Source organism: Centruroides vittatus, unplaced genomic scaffold (genome assembly GCF_030686945.1).
Source record: "Centruroides vittatus isolate TY-2023 unplaced genomic scaffold, ASM3068694v2 contig_3063, whole genome shotgun sequence".
Taxonomy (NCBI): Eukaryota; Metazoa; Arthropoda; class Arachnida; order Scorpiones; family Buthidae; genus Centruroides; species Centruroides vittatus.
In genome coordinates this window covers 109195-136692 of record NW_027121966.1, presented here as the reverse complement: position 1 = coordinate 136692, position 27498 = coordinate 109195, and the positions used below count along the sequence as shown (strand labels likewise).

The 27498-nt window shown below is 26.1% G+C and overlaps 1 protein-coding gene across 1 annotated transcript; it reads left to right on the top strand.

Moving 5' to 3' along the window:
* Window positions 1-14501: 14501 nt before the first annotated feature.
* On the top strand, window positions 14502-26994 carry LOC136972927 (fez family zinc finger protein erm-like). Its single transcript, XM_067267586.1, is given in 3 exon segments — window positions 14502-14800; window positions 25273-26618; window positions 26621-26994. Coding segments are annotated over 2 exon segments (1461 nt in total). The 5' UTR covers window positions 14502-14800; window positions 25273-25403; the 3' UTR covers window positions 26867-26994.
* Window positions 26995-27498: the final 504 nt, after the last annotated feature.

Sequence of the window (27498 nt, the reverse complement as noted above, 5' to 3'; positions counted from 1 at the left end):
AACAGCAGTTTATTCAAGCAAATATCACTTTAGGTGAATAGTAAACTAATTAAAAAAAACAACTCATTATTATTTTGTAGATTTTTCCTTTTATATTTTTTCATCGGATATTAATCAACATGTTTTCGAAACGAAAGATCAAAATAAGAGATAATTGAAATCGACTTTTAGCTGAAAGAAATAATTAAAAAATAGATCTATCGAGATAATCTATGTAATAATTTATCTAGCATTAGGCCTATTCTAGCTAGAAAATCTTCGATAGACTAATGAAACTACAACCGTTAAGCCAGTTTACATTATAAGTTTAATGTTAAATTCTAGTAGATAATGATTAGTGTATAGTACATAATTATGTTAATTACATTATAAATAACGTAAGAATATGAGGTAATAAAATCAATTAGAATTCACGGAATTAGTCTATAATTTATTTTGTAACTTTCATTAGAATTGTCATTAGTTTTACGCGTAAAACTATTTATTATTTAATGAGTATATCATATACAAAATTTACAAATAAATTCGTTTCAACACTTTAGATATTGAATAAAATTGGTTGTAAAAACAAACAGAAAAATAAGAAGTAAATCTATATAAAATCGAAAACTATAGCCTAATTAACTGAAGCCATATTTACTGATTTTTTTTTGCATCGAGTGTTAATTAGAATTAGTTTAATGCTTCATAGAAGCAAGTAATTCGCTTCAAACGGAAATTTTCTAGCTCTACTGTTTTTCCTAATTAGGAATACATTACATTAATATAGAAAGAAAATATATTTCAATGCACTTATTTTGAAATATTATGATTTGATTATTAATCGGAAATTCAAAATAAAATGTATTAGTTTTAAAATTACACTGAAAATTTTTCGTGTTTACATCAATATCTGTTTTTAAAATTTAATTTAAATCACGACAAGTTATATAATAAAACGTTATCAACATTTTAAAATTAGCTTTTCAAACTTATTCATTACACAGTCTATTTTTGTGTGTTATAATTATATTAACACATACGTATTACATATATTAACACATTATATTAATACAACGCAAATAATTTAACATTAAGTTAAAAATAAAGTATATTTAATATACTTTATTGTTATCTTAATATTAAACTATTTGCTTGTATATTAGAAATATAAGAAATTACAGATGAACACAAAAATTTAAACAACGGCGATGAAGATAATTGATAAATTCTTACTGCATTTGGAAATTGAGGTAAAAACACTGATCAGTCGTTGATATCTGGTTTATTTATAGTAACTTAAAATTTATCATGTAGGCCTACACACTTTTGCCTTCAACGCCGTGTTTTATTTTTAATCAGAGAATAATCTCATAAATTAATCTGTTTTCTTCGGGTTCGTGCGAATGAAATAAAAAAATTAAGAACAAATTTGTGCATCACGTAACTGTTACCATTTTACTAATATATTTTTACTTTAATTGTAAAAATTTCTTACTTTCCTACTCCATCTTTATAGCAGTTCTTAGTATTATAAATACAGTTATATTAATACTTCAATAATGGATGTTTCTTTCTTTATCAACTCAATTATAATTTTTAGTAAAGTTTTTAAATTGTTTCCTGCTGTAAAAGTATCACTTTATGTTGTTGTTGTGAAATATTTTGTTAAAATAGAATAACGTTAAAAACAAGAATAATGTATTTTAATGTCGAGAAATCAGATTTACAACGAGTGATGTTAGTATCTTTATTCCACGTACAGTACTGTACAGTATATTTTCTTCTACAACTCCATTGTAAAATATTGTTGGAGTTTATAAAAACAAGAAAAAGTTCATTTTATATTAAATCGAACGATTCAGATTTGTTAACTGCAGGCTAAAATTTATTATTTAAACTGTCATTATGAGTTTTAATTTAAATGAATAATTAGCATATTTTTCTTAATAACTAAGAGACTACTCTTCCGTACTTGTAAATGTTTACAAATACGAAAAATAATTTTAAAATTATCATTATTTTCTGAATTTTTTTAAATCATAGAAACTACTTCAAATAAATCACAATTCCATTGGGATGCGAAGTTTGCAAAATGGTCAGTGAAAAACGAGAGGGAGAAAACAATTCAGTGAGAAAAAAAGCGAAGCGAACACGTGTTGAGTTGTAACAAGCGACAAAACATCGTTCCACTAGTTTGATAGAAAGGAGGTGGGTGGGGAACTCACGTGTGCCTCTACACCCTGCGAGTGACGACCGAGTGAAAGCTGGAACAAACGATAACTTGAATGGAGTTGCGGTGAATGCCGAGGACAGTAACTGAGAATGTCAGCGGGAGGGAGCAAAGCGGGGTAAAGCATGGGAACGGGTCACCTCAAATGTACCTGCTGCGACGAACATGTCGCGGTTTTTACACAACTGTCTTATCAACCTGTCTATCTTACAAGCAAATTTAACCGACCCAGGTCACACTACCCGAGATTTTATCTCCATTGGGACGACATATAACTTGACTTCTAGCGATTCTCGAATATTCGACCGTTTATTTTGCGTTTTGGCTCCCTCTTGTTGACTCACGGTGGGTGGAGAAAAACGTTGGAATGCGGTCTTCTTTCTTGCCACACCTGCGTGCTTTCCTTCATTCTTTGATCTGGTCCGCATTTAGACACCAGGATTCTGCTCTTGAGAAAAGGGATTCAAAATTAGCTCTAAAGAGATCGAAGCTTCAAGTGCTATTTCAATGCAAAAATAACTTTCTTTTATATAAAGATTAGAACTTTAAAATGTTATTCGAAACTTAAACAATATTGTCAACACAGTTTGTATAATCTGCCGAATAATACGATATTTTCTAGATTTAACGTTATCAAAATGTAAAAGATTTTTAATTCATTGAAATTACAGACTTATAAATTAAAATTTGCCATTTGAGATAATTTAAATCCAATTTATTTAAAACTAACAAATCTTTAAGCAAGTCTAATACTTCAAATTCTTCTAGAACATTCTTTAGGAAGAAAAAAAGCTTTCGATCCGTTGATGAGGATGTCATCCGAGAAGACGAATCGCTTCATTGTCAACTTGTACCCGCCTTTCCTCCCCCACTAGAGAGTCTTTTTTATACAAAAGCCGATTGCATCGCAGTAAAAGACTCATGCATTGAAAGTAGGTTACATTCCGACAAATGCAATAATGTAGTTTTGCTTAAAAGCTTGCCTTTTGCAGAAAGTGTAATCTTTCTGATCAAAAGAAGCTCACAAACCTACTAATAATTGTCATTGCTTTCCTTTTAAGAAACTATAATAAATTTATGCTTTTAAGTTAAAATAATAATAATAATAATAATAATAATAATGCAACGAATAACTAAACTAAAGCTTAAATAAAGACTAAAATATAAAATATTTCCACATTTTCATTAAAAGCAATGCAAAAAGGAAAAAGGCTCTTAAGAAGAACATATGCATCCGCAATTTACTTCAATTATTTTTACTATAAGAAACAATTTTTATTTAAGGCCTATTAAGCACCATTATGCTTATTATCTGTATAAATAACTTTACGACAGTTATATATATTTTATTTTAGTTTTTACGTAAATTTAAGTTGAAGTAATTAAGAACATTGGTAGTCTAACGTAGATTTATACGCCAACAGTATTTGTCTTAAATTTTTGTAAATATAGTAACATTTTTATAATGATAATAGCTAGACATTTTTTACTGCTGAAAGCTTCTGAATTATTGTTTAGTAATTTTTCCCCCAGACGTATTTGTTATTTTCAAAAGTATTAGTCTGGTTAGTTTCAATATTATCTCAGATTCGTAATATGTTTTTACTATCATTGTTATCCTGTATAAAATAACTATTCTAAATGCAATTTTTTAATACTTATCATTGCTTCCTGAAGACAACATGATTAAGATAATGTCACGTTATCTTATAAAAGATTCTTGTGTTTCGGCTTAGTAGGCCTTAGTTTATAGCTCATTAGTATAGAAAATAAATCTGATTTTTCCGTAGAGGTTCGGTAAAAAAAATTAAGCGATAAAATAATGACGACAATGAAAATATTTTATCAAATACATTTATAATAAAAACTGGAATAATTACAAACTATTAAATAAAATAATTTTACTATTAAATTTATAGATGCTTGTTATTTTAAATTATTTATAATTTAAAGTAACAAGCATCTATATATTTAAAACTAATAACCTAAGAAGCACAAATATAGTATATTTACTATAAATACAGAAAGAATAATAGCGCTGTCTCTTTGCAATTTGCTCAATACAGACCGCGTCTTTAAACCAACAACAAATTGGGAGGGAGTAGCGAACACGCCCCTCTAACTGGTGCTCTGTTGGACTAGCAACTGGCATATATGAGCATCTTCGCAAATGTGCGTGTTCTTCATCTTCAAAATAGCATTCGAGAATTTAGGTAATCATTTAAATTGACTGATTATATTGTTTTTTATTTTACTTGTTTAAAGGATTTCTTTGTCTATTACTTATATACGCTCGTATTTTCTAATTTTTTGGCTTATTAATTATATTTATAAAAATTATAATTTGAAATTTTATGTTGATTTGATAAAGTTTATTTAAGGCAGATCTAAATTTAAGATGCAAGTAGTAATTTTAATATTTAATTTAAGTTTAATAATAATACTCCGTTGTATCTTATTTTTATTATTTTTTAATAGATTAAACGTGTAATTTTCATCATTTATATGAAAAATATTCTTGTAGATTTTTTTCTTTAAATAGAAATAACTTGATACTTTATATCTTAAGCTAAAATTCTTTTTATCTTTAGTTATAATATGTTAAATAAGAGAACACATTTATAACAAATTAATTGATAATTAATACTGTTTAACTATTTAAGCTAATCAACAATTTATCTATAATATTTTATCGCACAAATTTAAGAGTTAGAGAGCGTATAAACTAATCTATTTATAAGCTTAGTATAATCTGACCGGTAAAGTCCGAGGCCTTGTAATCCAGTAGCAGCCAAGTGTGTCCAAACAGCGGGCGGAATATCAAAGGAGGAATGGGTAATCGGCTAGATTTAAGGGATAAAGAGTGTTGAATGCGCGGAAAACTGACTAAACATGGACGGGAGCAGAAATGACAACCCTTATCCCCCCAATGCCCTTCTATTGACGTCCCTCCTCCGGCAGTAATCAAGTGGGGTGGAAAACAGAACTTTATCTCCGTTTGTTTACTACTCTCCCAAGCAGGTGGCTCTTTTAAAAGGAAGGCCGCAGAAATAACAGACGTAAAGCACAATGAAGAGACTTATTACAGAGTAATTACTCTTTGCTATAGATCGACTCTTCTTCGTTTAAGATTGCAGCACATATAGTCCTTTCGGCAACTTTTCATCCAAATATCTTAAATTAAAGATGTGCTAGCCAACTATTTTTAATGACTGACCAAAACTTAAATTTAAAACTATGTAAAATTTGCAATTAATATAAAAGCAACTCTTCCTGAAAATATAAAACGAAATTATTACTATTTTATTCATCTTTTCCTTGCGAATGAAATCCGAAACAAGATGAATGGGCTAAATTTTACATTAAACGTTGAGTTGCATATTTTTTATGAAAGTTATAAAACATGTATGGGATTATCATCGTATTTTCTGAATAGGTTTTTTAAATAGTATTCTATTTATGTAACTTCAAAGTATTTAATTTAATCTAAGTTCTAAATTAATTAAGCAAAATTTATCGATAAAAACTTAATAAGATCTTTTAGAAAAGTAATTATTTTTGAAATATATTTCTGATAATTAATTACATTATTTGAATTTTATTTATTTTAACTGATAGGATTAAAAATATTATTAAAAATTTTAAATAACTACAATTATAAACTTTTATAGGCCTTACAACTTACACGTGGTACAACTATATCTTTCATTAAATGAACCAACCTTTTCATATTCTGATCGCAAAACGAAATTAGTAGGTTCAACTAATAGAATATAGAGTATAGGCCGGTTAAAAACTATACTAGTATATATGTCTACGGTTATTAACAATATAGTATAAAACTAATTAAAGCGGGCACATCGACCTTCCGATTTTATTTATTCTTAAAACTACGATCTAGACTATAGAAAATTGCGATCCATTGATAGACCCTCGCCTGTTTCATGGATACGTAACCTAGGCATTTTTGGTTTCAGGAATTTTAAGAAGCATTTTGTTTATGAAAGTACTGTACATGGGCCTTAGCCCAAAAACCCATGGGCTGAAGAAGGTTCAGTATTTTAGCGTATCCTGTTATAAAGAGCTATAGTATTTTTGTCCCTTTATTCCCATTCGCCTCAACAAGTGTTGGTAGCCCTCTAATCTGCCACATACACGTCACGGCTGATACCTTAATCTGGAGAACTCCCGTTCCATTGTGATCAATGCTTCTTTCCGAATGAATAGTTCTATTCATGTTAGCTTATAGAGCTTGGGCCTGGACGAGATGTGTAGCTAGACAGCTCCGACTGAATGTTACATGTCTTCCATCACGCTTAATTTGTCTTATATAAATAAGCTACATTTGAGTTACCCTGACGTCTTATTTGCTCATTCGGAGCCTTTTGCTGTGAGGACTGGAGGTTGAGCGACGAAATTCTTTTCACTCAAGCAAAAAATGATGAATATCTCGTGATTTATGGAATGCTTTACAACTAGTTTATATTAAGTCTTAAAAATTTCTTTGAAATAGTTTCGCTTTAAAAATTTTTATTTTTCTAGTATTAATATAGTTTTCTTATGGTTTCTGTTTCAGCAAATCTACAGCCATAAATATATTTCATAGGCTCCATTCAAAATTAGCCTCAAAAATAAAAATTTACAATACACCTATATAAAAGTAACCGAGTCAAATAAAAAACTTCAAAGATTTGAAATTTTTGTAACATAAGAATATAACTTTACAGTTAGGCCTACATTTGTTTTATTGTAAACTTTATATAAACTATTTTTTTAACGGTTTTAAATAAAAATATTTAAAATATTATTATTCTACATTTGTGTTGTAAAATGAAGTAATTAAATAATCAACAATAAAATTTTAGTTCTTTTTAAATCACAGCCTCATAGGCTCGGAATATTTCATTTCTAGGTATTGCTGGTTAAATCTCTACTGTTTACTTCAGAAAGAATTATTTCAAAAAATACTTAAATAATAAATAAATATAAATTAACTTTTTTCATAATATAAATGCAGAATATGATTATATAATAATAATAATAATTTTTTTTGTAATCAGTAGCCAACTAGTTCAAAAATTTATAAGTAAAATAATGGCCTAATTGAAAACGTTTAATAATAAAAGGAAATTATATATATTATCATTTATTCCAAAACAAAGATCTAATACTATTGTTTAAATTGTTTAGTTAATATTTTTTATGAAATTCAATGAAATTTTTCAGTTAAGATTTTTTATCTTGATTCAATCCCAGAATAAGTCTATATTTTAAGTCTATTTTGTTCTTGTTTTAAACGCTTTTACTTTGCTATTAAGGAGAAGAAATATTATTAATGGTCATTAATATATAGACATTTACGTGAATGTTTTTCTCTACTTTAAAAAGAAGCGTTATACAAAATTTGAAGTTAATTATTCTATTTTTATTAATGTCCGTGGTAAAAGAAAAGAATCGTCAGGTTCAAATTAGTTGAAACATCAAAACTCAAGTTACTATACGCGTCATAACAGCATATTAAACAGTGTAAATTAAATTTTCCTTCTTGACTGAAGAATTGAATCACCAAAAGAAAATTCTAATCGATGATCTTAATTAGTCTCTAGGCCTGAAGAGCTTAGACTGTGTGTGGTCTAATAAATGCGATATAGGCTACATAATATTCTAGATAAATATATTCTATAATCATTAAGGAATATTTCTTTTATTTTATATATTCGTTAAATCTTTAACGAAATCTTTAAAGACCACAACGACTGCTTTTATATATTTAAATTCGAGTAATTGTAGAATATAAGACAAATTTATAAAAAAAGATTTTTATTATATGACTTTATTATTTATCTAAACTTAAATATAAGATTGAGTTTTCGAAAACATTTTTAAATACAATAAATCTGTTATAAATTAAATTAAACATGACAAAATTTTATTGAAAGATATGATAAAAAGTTTGAACAGTTTGATTTATTTATGTTTAATTCTTTTAATAATAATAATAATTAAATGATTGAATGTAAATTTATGTTGTGATTTAAACTTTAAACTTTTAAAAACTATTAATAAAATATATTACTATTTTACATTTTTTGTTTTATCCCATTCATGTCAGCGTTATAAAAAAGCAATTTATTTTAAGTCAACGAAACCAGAATGAGCTTTGTATTAATTACGAGTATTATTATGTTATTCGAAGAAATTACTTGAAGTTTTAAGTTGAAAAAATGTTAGGTTAATAAAAGTATTGATTTTAACTCAAAAGCATTAAGTTGTCTTATATTATATATCAAATTTGTATATTTAATACTTTCAATAAAACTTAAAATAAAATTGAGTATCCATGCTAAAATCTCAGATTTAAATTTCTATAATTTATAAATTGAATTCCTTTCCTTTGGAACTTATCGTCAACGATTCTTTAAAATAAATTCTAATTATATCGTAAAACAGCTTTTAAAATAATTAAAGACCTTTTTTTTAATCATCAAGGAAAAAATAAGAAAAGACAATTACAAGAAATTAATTTAATTAAATTGCCATTTTTATGGAAATTTGTTTGCCATAACATTAAAAAATGACCTTTTTCAACTGAGGTTTGAAATATTTTAAGCTTTCAGTTTAAATTTAGTTTTTGTCGATATTGATATTTAAAAAAAAGAACTATAAATCTATATGCTCCCATAAAATCAACTTTTATTTGATTCGTGTATTTTAGAATAAATAAAATTTTTCATATAAACAATAAAAGTAAAAGAGACAGGACCTATATTCCTAGTCTGTGTAAATATTTTTTAATGTCGCCTGCATTGAATTGAGGGAAAGTCTGATTTCTTCGAACAAAAGGAGCTATTAAAAATGCTGAAAAAAGAAACAAACGAACATTTATTCAGTCATGATTAGACTCAATATTTACTTTGCACAACCGCATATTGCTTAGACAATCGTCTTGAAAGGAGTTTAATTTCCAAGCAAAGTTGCATTTTTCTTCTTCCTCTAGAGCAAAGAGAATATTTTCATTGATGAATATACCTTATCTTTTATAAATGGCAATTCGGATATAGCTACATCCTCAAAGGATTTAGGCATTCATCGCTGTCATAAACCTACTGAATTGGAGCAACAAGAAATTAAAAACAAATCATGAAAAGTAGAGAAAATTTCTGTATTATAATAGCATACGGTGTGTTTGATTCAAAAATCACATGTTTTTAAATTCCGATTCTCTGAAATTTTAAAATAATTCAAAATAAATTACAGCTATATATATATATATATATATATTTTTTTTTTTTTTTTACCGAATTCTTTAGATTATAATCTACTGCAATTGAAAAATTTAATAATTTATGAAGAAATCAGAGGAAAATTGGATTTAACCTAAGTAAGTTATTTATGATTTTGTAATGAATTCAATGGTAATTTGATAGGCCTAACTTAGAACACAATTAAACAATAACTAATAATTACAAGATTATAGAAAAAAATCTAATTTGTTTGTAATGCGTTATTTCTTTACCAATTTAAGACAAATTTAATGCTAATAGTTTTTAGTAACTAATTAAATACATTATAAGAGGTAGGCCTATATATGGAGCTTTAAGTATTTAACTTAATCTTACCTTTTAATTAGATCCATCACGCTCTAAATCAGCACTTTCTTGTATCAAGGACTAATTTTTTTATTAAGTCACAAAAAAGCAATAGGCTTACATGATATCTGTAAACAGCACAAACATTTTATGAATAACTTCATATATTTTTAAAATTTTATTACTAATATATTTAATTCGAGAAATAAATGTTTAATATTTTTGAAACTACGAACGTATTAATATTCGAAGTCCTCTAAAACTCTTTCGCCCACTGCATTTGGACAGGCTGAACTATCTTAATTTTATAATAGGCTATAATTTGAAAAATGGACCCTTCTAAACTTTAAAATATGTTAAAACTTATTTAATAGAAATCAGACTAAATAGGATAATCTTACTTTTAGTTTCGGAAATTATAAAAATTATAAACCGATCGTTATTAGTGTTAGAAACTTTGTATTTTATATTACAATGACATATTATTTATCCTGATTTTTCTTATTTATACTTATAATATGGAAAAAGTTTTCCATATTATAACTTATACAGGTATACCTCGAGTTACGTCGCTCTCGAGTTACGTCGTTCCCGATTATACGTCATTTGTCAAAAAAGTATATAAAAAAATAAAAATCAAGTTTAAGTCAGTTTATTCAACTTTAAATCCGTCCGCCATAAACATTGAAGTCGTAATATCACTAGAAAAGCGTTGAAAGCATATAAAATCATATTAAAATATGTACATTTACAGTAAATGTTAATATAATCATAAATCCTAGAAAACAAAACATGAAAACATCTGTGTTTCTGTGTTGTCGTCTTTAAGTGCTCATTAATTATTGGCGTTTCCTCTATTATTGGCGTTTAGTTACGACGTAAGTCGTAGTTTTGACTTACGTCGTAACTACACAAGTAAATTCGACTTACGTCGCCTCTCCTGGAACCAATTACCGACGTAAGACGAGGTATACCTGTATTATATTCCATATATTATAAATATGAGAAATAGGATATTTATACTTTATCATCCTATCCCAAATCCGAGATAAGAATATTTTCGCATGGAATTTCTTGTTGACGAAAATCTCATAAGAATTAATTAATGATCATAACAACATGAACAACTCACAGTTTATTAATTCAACTACATTTCGGAATAATTGTTTTATATTCTACGTAATTTTTGTTAGATTTAATTTTTTTTTTTTTCGGTCAAAAAGTTTGTTTTAATTCTAACTTAAATTCTATAAAGTGTAGCCTCTTCATAAAATTCACGTGAAAGTACTGTATACAAATAAATATCCGTATAAAATTGTGTATCTTCTTGTAAATCGTCTGTACTATTTCATCCAAATTCAACTGAAAAAAAAATCCTATTTGCATTTATCAATATGCATGACTTTATTCTTTTTGTTTTCTTTATTTCTATTTTTTATTTATATAAATATTATCACATGAAAAACTTGCAATAAAATGTACTATTTCAGTAATAGTAAATATGTGTTAGGTTATAGGCTACTCCCCGCTCTCCCCTACAGGCTAATATATTCATAATATAAAAACATCAATATAGGCATAATTTTACAGAACGAACCCAGTTTTCAAGCGATAAAAAGTAAATACTTTATTATAAAACCAGCAGCGAAGCGAATGTGTGTGGCCGATGGAGCCCGGCCATAGGCGCAAATTGATCTAAAGTACCTATATTTATTAAATCAATAATGATTACATATAGTTCGAGCAAAATAACTTGAGACTTAATATAGCCTATATATAGGCTCTATATGACGAGGATCTTTTTACTTTTCTTCATATATGCCAAATTTCCTTGTTTCGTTATTGATAAAAACTTGTGTTTATTATCAATGATGAAAATAAAACAATTACTAGAAAAGTTTATCGCAAAATACAGAACAGTATTGAATGAAACTGAACAAATATAAATTTAAAACGAACATAACTTCACAAAACAAGTCATTAAGCTACATTATATAACATATGCAAGGCATATTCTTCTTAGCATAAGTCTCTCTAATCTTTTAAATGATCTACGTATATTTTATAGATTTGTTAAAGTTTTATCAAATCCGCTGATTACCTGATCGACACTATCTAAAACATAAAAATTTTAGTAAAAAACTTAAATATTTAATAACAAACTTAATAATCAGAAATTCTAATTAAAAAATACAAAAATACAATGAATATTTTTATTGTATGTTAAATACACAGTTTTTCAATAATGCTTTGTTTATTATTCGGAATAATCTTCTATTTTTGCCTTCAAAATGTCCTTTGTAGAAAAACCATTTTTAGTATAGACTCATTTTTGGAGATTTTGTTAGAACATTCTCGATATAATATAAAACTTATTACCGAACTATCTTATACTCAATATGACAACGTCCAAATACGACGTTTGTCATTATTGGCTAGACTACGTTCCCGTCTCCCATTTGTCATTTACTCAGTAACGTGGTCTTGTTTTTCGGTTTATCTCACATTGATTCCAGAAAATTGTCTCTGATTTCTCATATTTATAAAAAGGCGTTTTATTATTAAATAAAAATTCTCAATTTATACTGTACAATTATTATTTTCTTACTTTTTTTTTGTGAATAGAAAAAATGAGTAACTTTTAACTTTTAATAAAAAGTATTTTCATTAAATGATAAGTTTAACCGTTTTAAAATTATCATTTTATTCCTGTGAAAATATTCAGATATAATTAGGTCATAAATAGATTAAAAGACAGTGTTTGTAAATAAAATCTTGCGCTCCTGAATTAGCTCTTCCTATTCTCTCGAACAATAAAATAAAATATATAATAATTAAATTAAGTTAAAATTAAATTTCGTATTTAAGAATATGACTATTTAAATCGTAACTAGAACTAAGAGTAAATATATAGCTTATTTAAACATAAACATGTGATAAATTTAATAATGGTTAAAGCTAAAAGATAAAATTTTTCTGGAGTCTAATAGACACTTCTTAAGCATTACGTTTATTCCTATTAAGCACTGTTGTGTTAGCAGACTGTATGAAATAGAATTTTATACAATTAAAATTAGTCACGTTTTTATTTGGCTTGCTAAACGTGGCTTCAAATCTCCATCATGAAGATAGAAATATACAGATTTAAATATCGTAAACAGGATTTTATAGTTAAGTAGTTAAATGTTTATTTAATTTTATGTCAAAGTATATAATAAGCTATTATAATGTGATGTTGGAAAAAATTTCTCGTAGAAAAATCAGCATGAGTAAAAGGTTTAATGCCGAAGAAACTCGACATCATTTATGTAGGTTATGGTAAAGTGAATTGTCACCTTTAGAATACAAAACCGAATTTCCTTTTGGAAATATTCATTTGTAATCCTTCAGAGCAGCATTAAAAGTGTTGAAAAGGTCTACGCTTTTAGATCCAACCAGACAAAAGAACAAGAAATGTATTCGAACGAAACAGCTGCTTGGAACAAGAAAAAGAGGGCGGTCTTTACGTTACCACGCCTTTAAAACATCATGTGATGTCTTTCTGACCAATGAAAGATTAGAGAATCGTTGCTCGTTTCAACGTGCTGTGTCTGTATGTGTGCATCTGGAGTGTTCTTTGTACGTCTTTTGAATGGATGGACATCTCTGATTGTCATCGACTGGGAAAAACCACAGAATTATACAGAAAATCAAACAAATTTCGTTTCGTTATCCATTAATGATGGGAGCAGAATAAAAATACTTTTTTTTTTTTTTTTAAATCGTTATATACTTAAAATTTGATAAGTTTAATCGTAAATTTACTTCAACTTTTGAAAGTCGTATATCACAATTTTAAGAAAAATTTACACTAGAATGAAATATTTATTATCTTTTGAAATAGTTTATCATGAAATTAAATTAGTCAAACAAAAATTTAAAAATTAGTTTAATTATTAGTAATTTAGGCTTAGTAGTATAAACTAGTTAATATTTTAATATTAACTAGTTTATACTACTATTAATATTTTAAAAAAATATTTCTATCATATTTACATACTTATTTATTTTCTTTTTAATTACTTAGTTTCAAATAATCGTAGAAAACAGAATTAAATTTAATTGAAATCTTCAGTTTAAGAAATCGATTATTGTAAAATAAAAACAGAACATTGATGATGTTTTTAAATATAAGAATAGATTATATGAGTCAAATAACTAGACTAATTTAGACTTAAAACCTCTCTAAACGGTTTTTTGTTTTGATAACTGTCAACTGCCCGAAGTCAAATATAGGCCTATATAAATTTATCATTTATTTAGTTGTAAATATTACGAAATTCGTCTCCTTTATAGTAATTTTAATTCAGAAATAAAATAGAGAAACGTGTTTAATTATTTTATAAATATTTATAAGATTTATATGATGATTAAAAATATTTTTTAAAAACTCAGTTATTTTGATATAAATGATCTTTCATATTGTGTATAGATGAGTGGAAAAGATTTTATTTTAAAAAGCATATTTATCAAATAATGGCTGTTCAATTCATAAATCGTTTCTATTGGACAATAGTGAGTAGGAAATGAGCCGTTGGAAAGCTTATTGGTCGCGTTGAAAATAGTCATCTTCTATTGGACGATTTCTAGGGATGACTGCACGAAGCTGCTTTTGCATTTATGTTAGCTCTCTGCCGTTTGTGGTTGATAAGTTAGCTGAACGATAAAAATTTCTGTTAAACCTAGAAGACATGAAGCTGCTAATGAAACTTCAAAATCTCTAAAAATCTTCTTAGTTTATAATGTAAAAAATTATTGAATGACTGTGTTGATGTATATACTGAACTTCATTATAAGCTGCTTTGTCTTTTTCATCAGAGTATGTAAATTTAAACAGAAAGAAAATTCAGAATTTTTATTGATAACATTCATTAGGTCTATTTTCAGAAATTTCATAAGTATCTTAGTCTAGTTAAACAAAGTTCAAAGTTTAAAACATATTTGGATCCAGTTTTCAAACGTGAGTAATTTAGATTTTTCGTAAATTTAAACTAAAATCGATTGCATGATAGATTATTTTAATTTTATTAAAACATTATAATATTATTTATTCACAATAATGAAATAAGCTTTAGAGAAATACAAAAAGAATAATAGCTTTTTGTCTAGAGGCTTAAGATATACGCGAAATTAAATCACTAGAAATAGATAGTAAACTTGAAATTCAGTTTAGTTTCTAGTAAAGAAATTAAAATATTTTATAAATTACATGTAAAATCTCAAGAAAAACGAACAAAAGATTAATTTTATATTTTAATTTCTTAGTATAGATTTAAAGAAACAAAGAAATAGACACTATAGCATTGGTTAAAACAAAAGTAAACTAATTTAGGTTAAATTAATATAAATACATAGCTTAATATCTATATTATAGGTACTGTACAAAATATATTTTAGGTTTAATTTCATATCTGAAAAATCGTAATTATTAAAGATTAAATCTGATTTCTCTTAGCTTTTATTCAAAACAATAGACTGTTCTACTTGAATTTGGTACAATTTCGTTTTTTATATTATTATTTATAAGCATTAATATGTTATTTTTTTTAAAAAATAAATTAAACAGCTATACGCGCTAAATTTAAACTATTTTTAATAAATTAATTAAAATGTTTAATTTATGTATATTATTATCAAATTTACCTCCGATTAAATTATGCACTAAATTAATACCGTATATATATATATAATATATATATATATATATATATATACGGTATTAATTTAGTGCATAATTAATCGGAGGTAAATTTAATAATATATATATGATATATATTATTAAATTTACATATTAAAATAATATATATATATATATATATATATAGCCTATATTTTATGAAAATAGATTCAGCCTAGAGCATTAAAATTAATAATCTAAATGTAGTCCATTTATTGGTTTTAATTTGAGCAATTAGGGCTTAAATTTTTTCAAAATCTAAATCAGTATAATATTCTTTTTCTATTCTTTTTTGATTAACTGAAGTTTTTTATTTTGAATTAAATAGCTTTCTAATATATAAACTTTTAAAAAATATTAGATTAATTACCTTATAATTATTAAAAGACCAGAAATAAATTTGAATATTGATAAAGGCTATATTATAAATTAATTTGAACTTTACAAAATATGTTTATCAAAATAAGAAATTCTTATTTTAAATAATTCAATTCTAATTCTAACTGTAATTTATACTTTTAACCAAAACGCTAACATCGATAATTTTATAAATTTACAGACTAATGAATACAGAAATTTCCTAACATTAATGAAATAAACTTATGCATAAAGATAGGTTATAGTGGTTAGTTATTTTATTATAAAAAAAAGAAAATTATTCTACTTTTCTATTATATGCGACTTAAATACAAAAATTAATAGGCCTATTTTAAATAGAAAATTAGTTCAGAAATACAAAAATATTATAAAATCAATAAATGAATTAATTAGTGAAACAAATTGACAACAGTTTTAAATTAAGACGTTGAGATTTATAAAGATTAATTGCTGCCATTTTTTTTATTTAGCCTAATAGAAGCACTGTAATATAGGCTATAATCTATCTATGTTAACATTTTCAAACAGTTTTTAAGTTTAAGTTAATTTGCTCACTTAATTTAAAAAGCAAAACTTAAGTGATTAACTAAATATTGTGTTATGAGATCGGCAATTTACAAAAGAATAAATGATTAAATTATCAAAAAAATATTTTATGTAAGTATAATAGATTATTTATAATTTAATTTTGAATTTTTTAATTCTAAAATCATTCAATAGAACATTAATCAAACCAATTTATATTATATTTCATTGAACTAAATAATTCTTAAATCAGTAAAATAATTTGACAAAAAAATCTTCAGTTTTTATTGTAATATGCAAATATGAATAAAAATTTTATTTAATTTATACTTGAAATTAATTTAAGATTATTATTATTATTATTATTATTATTATTTTGACGATTCTGATTTCTGTACTTATTTTGATAATTCAGAATCATCAAAATAAGTACAGTACCGTAGATAAGTTAAGTTATCTATGTAATAATTCATACAGAGATGTTATAAAAATGAATTATTACATAAGCTTCGTGTATATTTACCTAATATCTATATGTGTATTTAGTTTTACGCATTTAATTATTAAATTTATTAAATTTGATTTAATAAATTTCTTAAAATTGCCAAAGATAATTATAGTCTATTCTTATATTGATATTTGATTCTATAGTTGAATCGAACTTATGTCTTCTTGAAGTTGAAATGACAGCTTTTCTTTTTCCGTTGTTTAAAAACTTTTGAGAAATTAAATCTTTCACCTCGCCTTTACACCTTTTGAAAGTTTAATATTTCATTAAACTAGTCAAATTTCTTATTTTGAAAGTTGTGACCTGAATTTTGTAATAAATTAGTGCTGTTAGAAATTCGTCTGTTGTCTATCGACCACAAATCGATAACCTTTGTGACAAGTTTTTCAACGTAAAGATCACGTTTTTCATTCCTATCCGAACAAATCTTTTTAGCTCTTATTTAAAATGTTTTTATATTTAAGTCTACATTTATGTAGCCTAATTGTTAAATTTTAACTCATCTCTTTATCGTTTCCTTTACAAATAAAAAATTTTCATATTCCCATTTCGTAAAATTTTAAGAAATGGATTAGAAACGTAAACCAATTAAGTATTTTACAACCAATTTCTTAACCAGTTAAGAAATTTTTCGAGGAAAAATCCGCTTTATGATATAATGATTATATTTAAAGATAAATTATACAGATTTTACCTTATGCTTATTTAGCCCTGTAAGTTTGTAAGGATTGTCTTTATTCATAATTTATTTTAGAATGTCGATTTAAAACTTGCTTACGTTTTTAGATTAAACAATTGAGTTACAAACGAAAATTTAATATTAATTTAAACATTATATTAAATATTAATATGATAAATGTTAGTTAATCATCATCATTTTAATATTCAGTTTCCGAGTTTATTTAACTAAAATTTTAATTATTATTTAGTTAAAACGCAAGTGTAATCTACACTGAATAGATATAATTTAGTAAGTATAAAAACATTAAATTATTATTTATATAAATTGTTGGTAAAATTGTTTCAATTTTCATTAAAGCAATATATCCTACATTAGGTTAAGTAAACAGGCTAACTTTCATTTAACTTTATCATTATAAATCTCATCTAAATACTAATGAAGAACATAGATCTATCCTAAATTTCAAAAATTTAGATTAATAGGACTATATCTCATATAGGATTTAAAATCGCAACATGGGGATATTTAAAATATAAAATAAAATCGAGAAAGTTCAACGCTCTGAAAGAAATCAAACAAAAGTTAATTAATAAACATCGTTATTTGTTATTAATCATGGCTAATAACGTTTATTAATACTTTTAGCTTGCTTTACAAAATAAATTAATTAAATAAAACTGTTTCATAATTAATAAAAATTATATATATATAATTGATTAATGAGATAAATCTAAAGCTAACAGTTTAAGTTTCTAACTTAAAACAATTAATTAATTAAGAATTGGAAGCAATGCTTCGTGGATCTATTAAATTTAATGAAACTATTAAGTTAAAAATAAATTTTATATCAGCAGTATTGAGGTTCAGCTCAAAAAAGAAGAAAAATAAATAAATAACTAAATAAAAGTAATCGTTTCGAAATAAATAAAATTAATTATAGTTTGCCACAGTAATTTTTAAAGCGAGTTTTTATAAAACAAGGAATTAAACATTTTAATTTTGATAAATAAATTTTAATAAGCAATAGTTCATGAAGTAAAATTGAACGTGTAGGCCTATCAAATTCTAACAATTCTACAAAACTTTACTTATGCGAATTACTTCATTTTTTATTAAGTTTTTGAACACTACTTATCCTATGAAATTAAAAAAACTTAAAATATATAGTTAATTACATCGGGAGCTAGAATTAATGGAATAATCAAAATTTTTATTACTTTCCAGTAAGTATTTTTATATTGAACAAAACATATCTTTATTAATGAACTCAAAGAGCATAATCCGAAAAATTTCAGATTTTTTGACACAAATTAAGTTTTTTAATGTGTAAATAAAATATTTTTATGCACTGTACAGTAGGCCTACATTTAATTATTATTATTTTTTTTTTTTGTTTTTTGCTAAATCTATTTTTCTGTGTCAAGGTGATTTGAATAATGATAATTATTTCTATTTACACTTTTTAAAAATAGTTAACTAATAAGAGATTTAAACATGTATTTGAAAAATTCAAATGTTTAGATTTTTAATATATTTCAGTAGAAGGGTTGAGTAGGCTGTAACAACAGCAGTACTATAATAATAAAGATAACAATAACAGGAAATCACGAAAAGTTTTAAACTCTTGGTGTAGGCCTACTGATAAAATCTTAGTATAGAAAATATCAAATTCTGTAAGATGAAATAGAAAAAACAAAATAAAACGAGACTGGGAAAGCGAAAGTGCCTGTTTGCACAAATCCCCGAAGGCTACACAAAATCGTGTGCTGTTTTAACAGCAATCAATTGGTAACTGTTGCTGCAAATTGCCTATTTCCGTGATGCCATAGTGCCGAAGGGAAGAATTGTTAGTTCTTTCTTTTATTGCCAAATCATAGATGCGTCATCAAATTTTCTGATATCTTAAATATCAAATAATTTTCTCCTATAAACAATGTTCGAAAACTACAAAGATGTCGAGTTAGAAGAGAAAGAATTTCTGGGCCACCCCGAAGACTGCGGTCAGAATCTAAGTGGGTTAAAATGACCCTGTATGTAACCGGAGAAGTTTTTAACAGAGCGTGACCCTGTTCTATCTCAAGTTACAAGATCCTGACATCCGATAAACAGTTATCCCGCTTTTGCTTAGCTTCTATGGAATTATTGAAAGCTAGAATCTGTTTAAATGGTATATTTACTAATGCTAATCTGTCAACAAAATACCTAGCGATCTTTCGGAACAAATTCAATTTTGTAAAATGAAAAAGGATTGAATTGAATTTGTTTACAATAATACATTCTTGTAAAAAATATAAAATACTCATTAAATAAATGGCAGAATATTTCACTTTTATAGTTTGTATTTAATATTAAATAGATAAAAATAATTTAAATTAAAATTATTAATTTAGATATTTCCTTATATGCTTTCATTATATAAATAGAAGAACATGAAATTTTATCTTTAGAATTAAATAGTTTATTAAAATTGATATAACTACTGTATATAATTTATAATATAGTTGTTATTTAATAAAGCTACTTAATATTCTAGCTAATGAGTTAGTTTGAGCTGAACATGTCTCTAGGCAATTTTGTTTCCTGCACTTTAATGAAATGAATTGAAATTTGTCGTCCCGAGAAAGCAATAACAATTAATATTGATTCAGAACCAGACTAAGTTTACAGAGTGGCTATGAATTACAACAAATATAAAGGCTATCAATTAATACAGATGATCAAGAGAACTCTTCAAAAATTAACATGTTTTTAATGCATTCATTAGAGAAATGTGATATGCATTTTATTTAAGCTTTAGAATGGTGTATACTAATTTTGTACATAGGCTATTTAAAAACAAAAGTTGAAGAAATCTTGATTAAAACAACTGAGCAACATAAACCATTTAGTAAAGTTAAGGAAATTACTGTAGTTTCTTCACTCATAAAAAAAAAAAAAAAAAAAAAAAAAAAGAAAAGGAAAATCCTTGATCTTAATTTAAATGACACAAAACTGTCTCTCCTTCTCATCTATTATGGCTTACCATTCATTCATTCATTTTAACAGAGATGGACCCATTTCTTTGCATGGGACGAATACAATGAACCGAATAGGTTGTCGTCCAGGGTGGACTTACTCGCAACTGAAACCGACCATACGTGTAATGAAAAAAGACATTAAATAGTCTAATGCTAGTTATGGTTTAAAAACTGGAAGAATCATAATAAAGATTTTCGAACAAGAATATTGATCATTTATTTTAAAACATATATATTTTGTAAATAGGATGTTAATACGCAATATACGATTTTTATTAAATTTATGTAGCTAATTTTTAATCGAAAAAATTAAGCCAATACTTAAATAGTTAATATTTTTAATGCATAATTTAACACGTTTATAGCAAGTTTGAATGTATTCATAGCCTAATATAAATTGATATTTTATTGAAATGTGTATGAATTGCGTACTTGGACTTAAACATTTTTACCAAGTAGCTGTTAAAAATAGTAAGTTATATATTTTTCATTTGTAAGTTATATATCATAAGAGATGATCACTAAAAACTCTGTAAATATTTGACGTTATTAATTTTGTTTCATAGATAATTCGATATATTTACGAACTTAGGAAAGTTTTAATGCGAGATTGTGAATATGCATTGTTTAAAGATCCTTATAGTCAAATGTTTTTACTTTACAAAAGCTAAATGTTTGTAAATAATTAATTTCATCGATCAACTTTATAAAATTCTTAATGAATTTAATTTGTAATATGCCTTCGATGTACTTCAATTACCGATATTTAAATGATAAAAATCTGAACAAAATAACATGTTTCTGCTGTATAGGCCTGCGTATCATTTATCTTTATTGAAATTTCTTGTTTTTCTTTTTTAATTTTAAATTCATATTTGCTGTTCGGTGAAAGTTTAGTCCTATATTCTTAGAATTAATTTTAATGCATTCTAAATATCTAGCAAATCAAATATAAATAGTCCACATTTTATTGATTAGCTCTACATAAATTTTTACTAATATTTCTAGATTTCAACGCAGCTTCGATTTTCTTTTATGTAGTTTTATTTACTCTTAACTTGATGGATTTGTAGTAAGAAGACAGTTTTCTGTTTTAAAATGTTGATCCCGCTTTACTTTGGCAGTTAATGGATTTTTCTTAGCATCTTAGATTTTTGCATTTCTCTAATGTTTTGTTTTCAAATACTTTATGTTAGATTTATTCCAACCACGATAATGTAAAAGTCAATATTCAGTTTACCACATAATTTATTTAAATATTGGTAAAATAAGGCTCTTTTTAAAGCGTAAAGTACATAGGAATTTTATATTAAAAGTATTTACAGTTCACATTATATTATCTACTGCAAATTACGATTTCGGCCTAAATGTTTTGAGATATTCTCTTCATTAGATATACATATACGTACATTAACTTATGTAATATAATTAACAGATACGAATATCCATGAGAAAAATATTTTAAAAAACAAATATTAATTAATTGTTTTACTTTTATTTAATTCTATGTGAAAAACGAAAATTGAATCAAACGGAGAAAAACTAAACTTAGCATCAATTATTTTAGAGACTCTTATTACAGATTAATTCAGACTTCACTCCAAATTTTACTAATCTTAAAACTTAAAATCTGATATTAGTAGGCCTAAGTAATTAATTTCTATGTAATCTTAAATTAGTTTTTTCAGCTGTAGCATTATATCCTTAAAGTTTGTAAGGTTCATAAGACATAAATATTAGTAAATAACCTTACAAACAAAATTTTATAGATTTATTTAAGTAATAGCCTATAACTATAAGTTGTTATTTAAATAAATCTATAAAATTTTGATTGATGATAGTTTAGTTGATGTAAGTAAACATTAATATAATTTTGATGACAGCTTTATAAATTCAGCGAATATATGATGAAAATTAATAACTATTATTCATCTAAAATAATTTTTTATTATACAAAATAAATCTATGTAAGTTTGGAATCTGTTCTCATTTATTTTGCTTCATTCTATGAATTTTTCATATTTAATGAAAACAATTTATTTTAATTTATATTTTTTTAAATAAAAGGTCAATTAATTTCAAGTAATAAATTGTATTTTTATAAATTATAAGTTATCATGATTTGCTTCTATTCTGTTTGCAATCCTGTCTGTTCTGATTACCTTTAATCAGGAGAGTTTGTTTTATGAATTAGGAGTGAGCAAGTCTTCATAACTCTTTACAATAATCGATTCAAAAATAATTATAAAAATTTTAGATGTAAACTTAAATTTTACTTCCAGTGAATTCGATATTTTGAAAATTTTACTCAAATAATTCCTCACTAGTTAAATACATGCTATATATAAAATAAATACATCAATTAATAGTCTAATCTTGAAGTTTTTATTTCTATTAAAACAAAGATTAAGATGAGAATAAGATGGAATCATTTTAATATGAGGAGCCTATCATCAAAATAGCTCATTATAAGTAAGCTATAGCCTATATTTAATTCTCTTTATTATTATTATTATTATTATGGTAATATAAATCACGATTAATAAATTATACATGAGAAAAGTCCTTTGAATGATTGACATGTTTAGACTATATTATTATAAACTTAGATTTATTTGCATGTATTAATATTCCATGTTTTAAATTATAAACTTAGATGTATGCAAATTTTGTTTTATCGAATGATACTTAAATCCTACTACAGATTATAATTGGTTTTATAAATTGATAAAAATAATTCTTACATTACTTTCAATTACGAATAAATTATTGATACATAAACTTTACCTGTAAAAGTTGAAATATTAAAAAATGATTTTAAAATAAGATTAAAGTGTAAAGAAACGTAAAAGCGTATTTTTCTGATTTCAATGTTTTAGGCCTGGTTAGAAAATCATTTGAAACGAAATTTTCAATGACAAATTTAAAATTCGTTTTATGAAACTGGTATAGGCCTAATGGCGAAATTATTCGAACTATTTAGTTTGCAACTATTAAAAGTAAATTATGAAATTTATTCTTAATTAGTTTCACAGTATTTTTCCAATTGTTATTTAAAGGAACGTTCTTCATTTTCAAATTTTAAATAACAGATTTAATTTTTGATAAAATTTTGCTAAATACGATTTTTATTCTTAACAATAATTGTATTTAGGATAATTTTATGTTTATATTAGGATTATTATAAGGTTTACAAATTAGTCAAATGTAATAGTGTAGTGGTCTGTTTATGCACATTTCTTATAAACGTGTAATAAAAAAAATAATTACGGTTAAATGAATGTTAAACTTTTATCAGCAAGGCAAAAATTTCTAGTTTTTCTCCAGCTCGCACGGATTTCTTCTACATAAATTATAAATATACATTTCCGTTAGAAACAAAATTTATGTTTTGTGAAAATTTAAATATAAAGTAACAGCTTCTACTCCAATAAATTCACTATCAACGCATCAAATTTAATTTTTTTTTTCAAATTCATTTTGATTAACAAGAAAAAAAAAAGTAATCTTTCATTTTGGAGCGAACCTTTTTCTTCCATGACGCATCGTTCGTTGTATAACGCATATTCTACAACCAATCAAATCGAATGGTTAGTCTACAAGGCTGCCCTTTCCCAGCACAATAGGGCAAGAGAGAAAGAAAAAAACCACGGTACATTTCCTGGACGATTGCCTCCTTCAAATCGTACAGATAGACAAGGCAGGTGTGGTGGACCGCAAATAGAGCCCACCTGTAGGGCATCTGTTCTCGGTCCTTATTGTAGCTGTTAACTATGCCGAATACTACGTGAGAAATAACTAAAGCGCACGGAATTTGAAATTGAAAGTTTTACCACCTTTTCTTACACTTTTAATAATCGGTGAGTAAGCGAAACGCAAACAAACTTTAAGAAAATAATTAAAATTTGTATGAAATATACGAAAAAATTATAATTTCGTTATTGATTTATCAGCGTAATTATTTTATTCAAAATGATTGTTCCCGGTTGTTTTCTTAAATTTTGTTTAAAATCAAAAGTAAAGTTGACAAAAATTTTCGTGGGGAATATGAAAATAAAATTTCAAAATACAGATTTCACTAAAATTATACCATTTTATTTTTACATCTTACAGGAAAATAATAATAATATAACTCAATTATTATTGACTCGTGAGATATATTTAGTAATATTGCATTATTATTTCAAAATTATTATTGAAAACTAATAGAAAATAGTATAATAGACATTATAACAATTTTAAAAAATTAACTTTAAAATCATAGCTATATTTATTTAAAATTTAAAAACCTTTAAAATCTCAAAATTTTAAGCAGTCTGTAAAAGTTTTTCAGCGACACTTTTTAAACAAACTAATCTCTGATAATCCTCTGGCATTACAATAATCCTTGGGATTACTGTTGTAATGTCTACAATAGACTCAGTTTCTATTGACCCTCTAACTCGGCTAGAGTCGAAAGAAAGAAATATTGACTCTTCTAGATGTCCTCAAATATACAAAAATATTTCTTGATTGGATCTTACGCATATATGATTTTAAAATTATTTAATTTAATTATAAAATTTTTTATTAATAATATGAAAAGCACATACAAATTAAAGGAATTATTTATTTTAGTTAAATAAATCATGTTTTTCTCTTTCAGATTTGGAAATTCGTTTTAAAACTTACAAGTAGATCTATATATCATGCGACATGCTGTAGAAATTAGCGATGATAATTAAATTTAATGAAAACCAATTGAAGGGATAATATTTTAATTCTACGAAAACCATCATGATGACGGCAGCCTCGTGTCGTCCTTCGACATCTCCGAACAATAGCTGTGATGATGAAAAAAAGATCGGCGACGTCACCCCATCCGTGCAGTCATCACCGAGTTCCAAAGCAGAAGCAAAAACTCTGGCCTTCTCCATAGCCAAGATAATGGAACCCGGTCCAAAGAAGCAAACAAATCAGCAGCCCTGTCTGGATTCCGTACTCCTAGATTTCAAGAAAAAGATGAAGAATATTAACTTAATGAATCCTTTAGGTAATATGAACAGTGTGATGAATAACGGGGTTGTGTCGGGGGTACATTCTTACGGTGACGTACCCGATATGCACCAATCAACATCGTTTGTTGATTCTGTTTATGAGGCAACGTTTAAACGATTAGTCGATGGAACGGCTCTAAGATACCATCTTTCATCCTACGGAACAGAAGCACTTTCTCGATTATGGCAAAACAGATCGCATGAACTATTGAGACAATACAGTTTACTTTATACTCTGTGTCCCTCTCAAGGAATGATAGGTCAAGTGCCTGAACCTCCTCGAAATCGTGATAATTGCTATTGGAGAGAACTACCAGTCTTTACAAGACCTTCCGAACCTTCATACGGAGGTAAAGTGGTTCGACCTCAGCCGTTAATTCCTTCTGCAGGATCTTCGAGTACTATACACCAGTCAGAACATAGAACAGTTACCGATAGGGCACCTAACACAAGTTCTACAGCCCTCGAAGAAAGAAACAAGAATTCAAATAATGGCGATTACCAGCAACAATCAAACCAGTCTATTAGATCGAAAAGATCGAATAACAAACATAAAACTTTTACTTGTCCCGAATGTGGAAAAGTGTTTAATGCTCATTATAATCTGACAAGGCATATGCCTGTTCATACTGGTGCTCGACCGTTTGTTTGTAAAGTTTGCGGGAAAGGGTTCAGACAGGCAAGCACACTCTGCAGACACAAAATTATTCATACTCAAGAGAAACCCCATAAATGCCAAACGTGTGGCAAGGCATTTAATCGGAGCTCCACTCTCAACACTCACATCAGAATTCACGCAGGTTACAAGCCTTGGGTATGCGAATATTGTGGGAAAGGATTTCATCAAAAGGGAAATTATAAAAATCACAAATTGACTCATAGCGGGGAGAAGGCTTACAAATGTTCGGTGTGCAATAAAGCTTTTCATCAAGTATATAATCTAACCTTCCACATGCACACACACACAATGATAAAAAACCCTACACGTGTAAGGTATGCGGCAAAGGATTTTGTAGAAATTTCGACTTAAAAAAACATATGAGGAAATTGCACGAATCTAATCAACAATCTCAAAATGGAGTGACTTCCACTATGTCAAATTCGACTCATTCGAATCCATCTGTAAATGTGAGTCTCGTAAATCCATTTTTCGTAACTCCGAGCACTAGTAATTATTTGGAACCTCTTTCAGGAATTATATAAATTTGTCCATCTCTCTAATCAGTTTTGCAATATAAAAATTATAGTAGTATGGATTCACAATGTTCTCTAAATTTATTACGCGTTTAGTTAGATTATCTTTAATAGGAATTAAAAAATCTGTCTATGAATTTTATTATATATTACTATTCTGAAGTTAAAAATAATAAATTATAATTTAAAAGTATTAATAAAGTTTAAAACTTATTTTTTATTGCAGAAATAGCATTAAATTGCTTACTGTATTTATCAAAAATACCGTCAAATAATTTGAAAATCAGGATGATTTATATACAATCAGGCCCGACTAAAGTCTGTTTAGGCCTATGTATATAAAGATTTTATTATGTGAAATGTTTAATAAGAAACCTTCAGAATGAAATCAATTTTTTATAAGATTCTGTTTGCTTTGACAGATTATCTATTGAGTAATTCATCAACTCAGAAAATTACTGCGATTATGAATTATCTGATGAATATTTCTTTATGAATCTACCAAATTATCTAGTCACTTTAATTTAGTGAGTTGAGGTCTATTTATAATTAACCATCTACCATTATCTGAGTACTTAGTGATTATGCCTTATAAATTTAATTGACTTGATTATATAAAATTGTTAACGGGAGGAATTTAA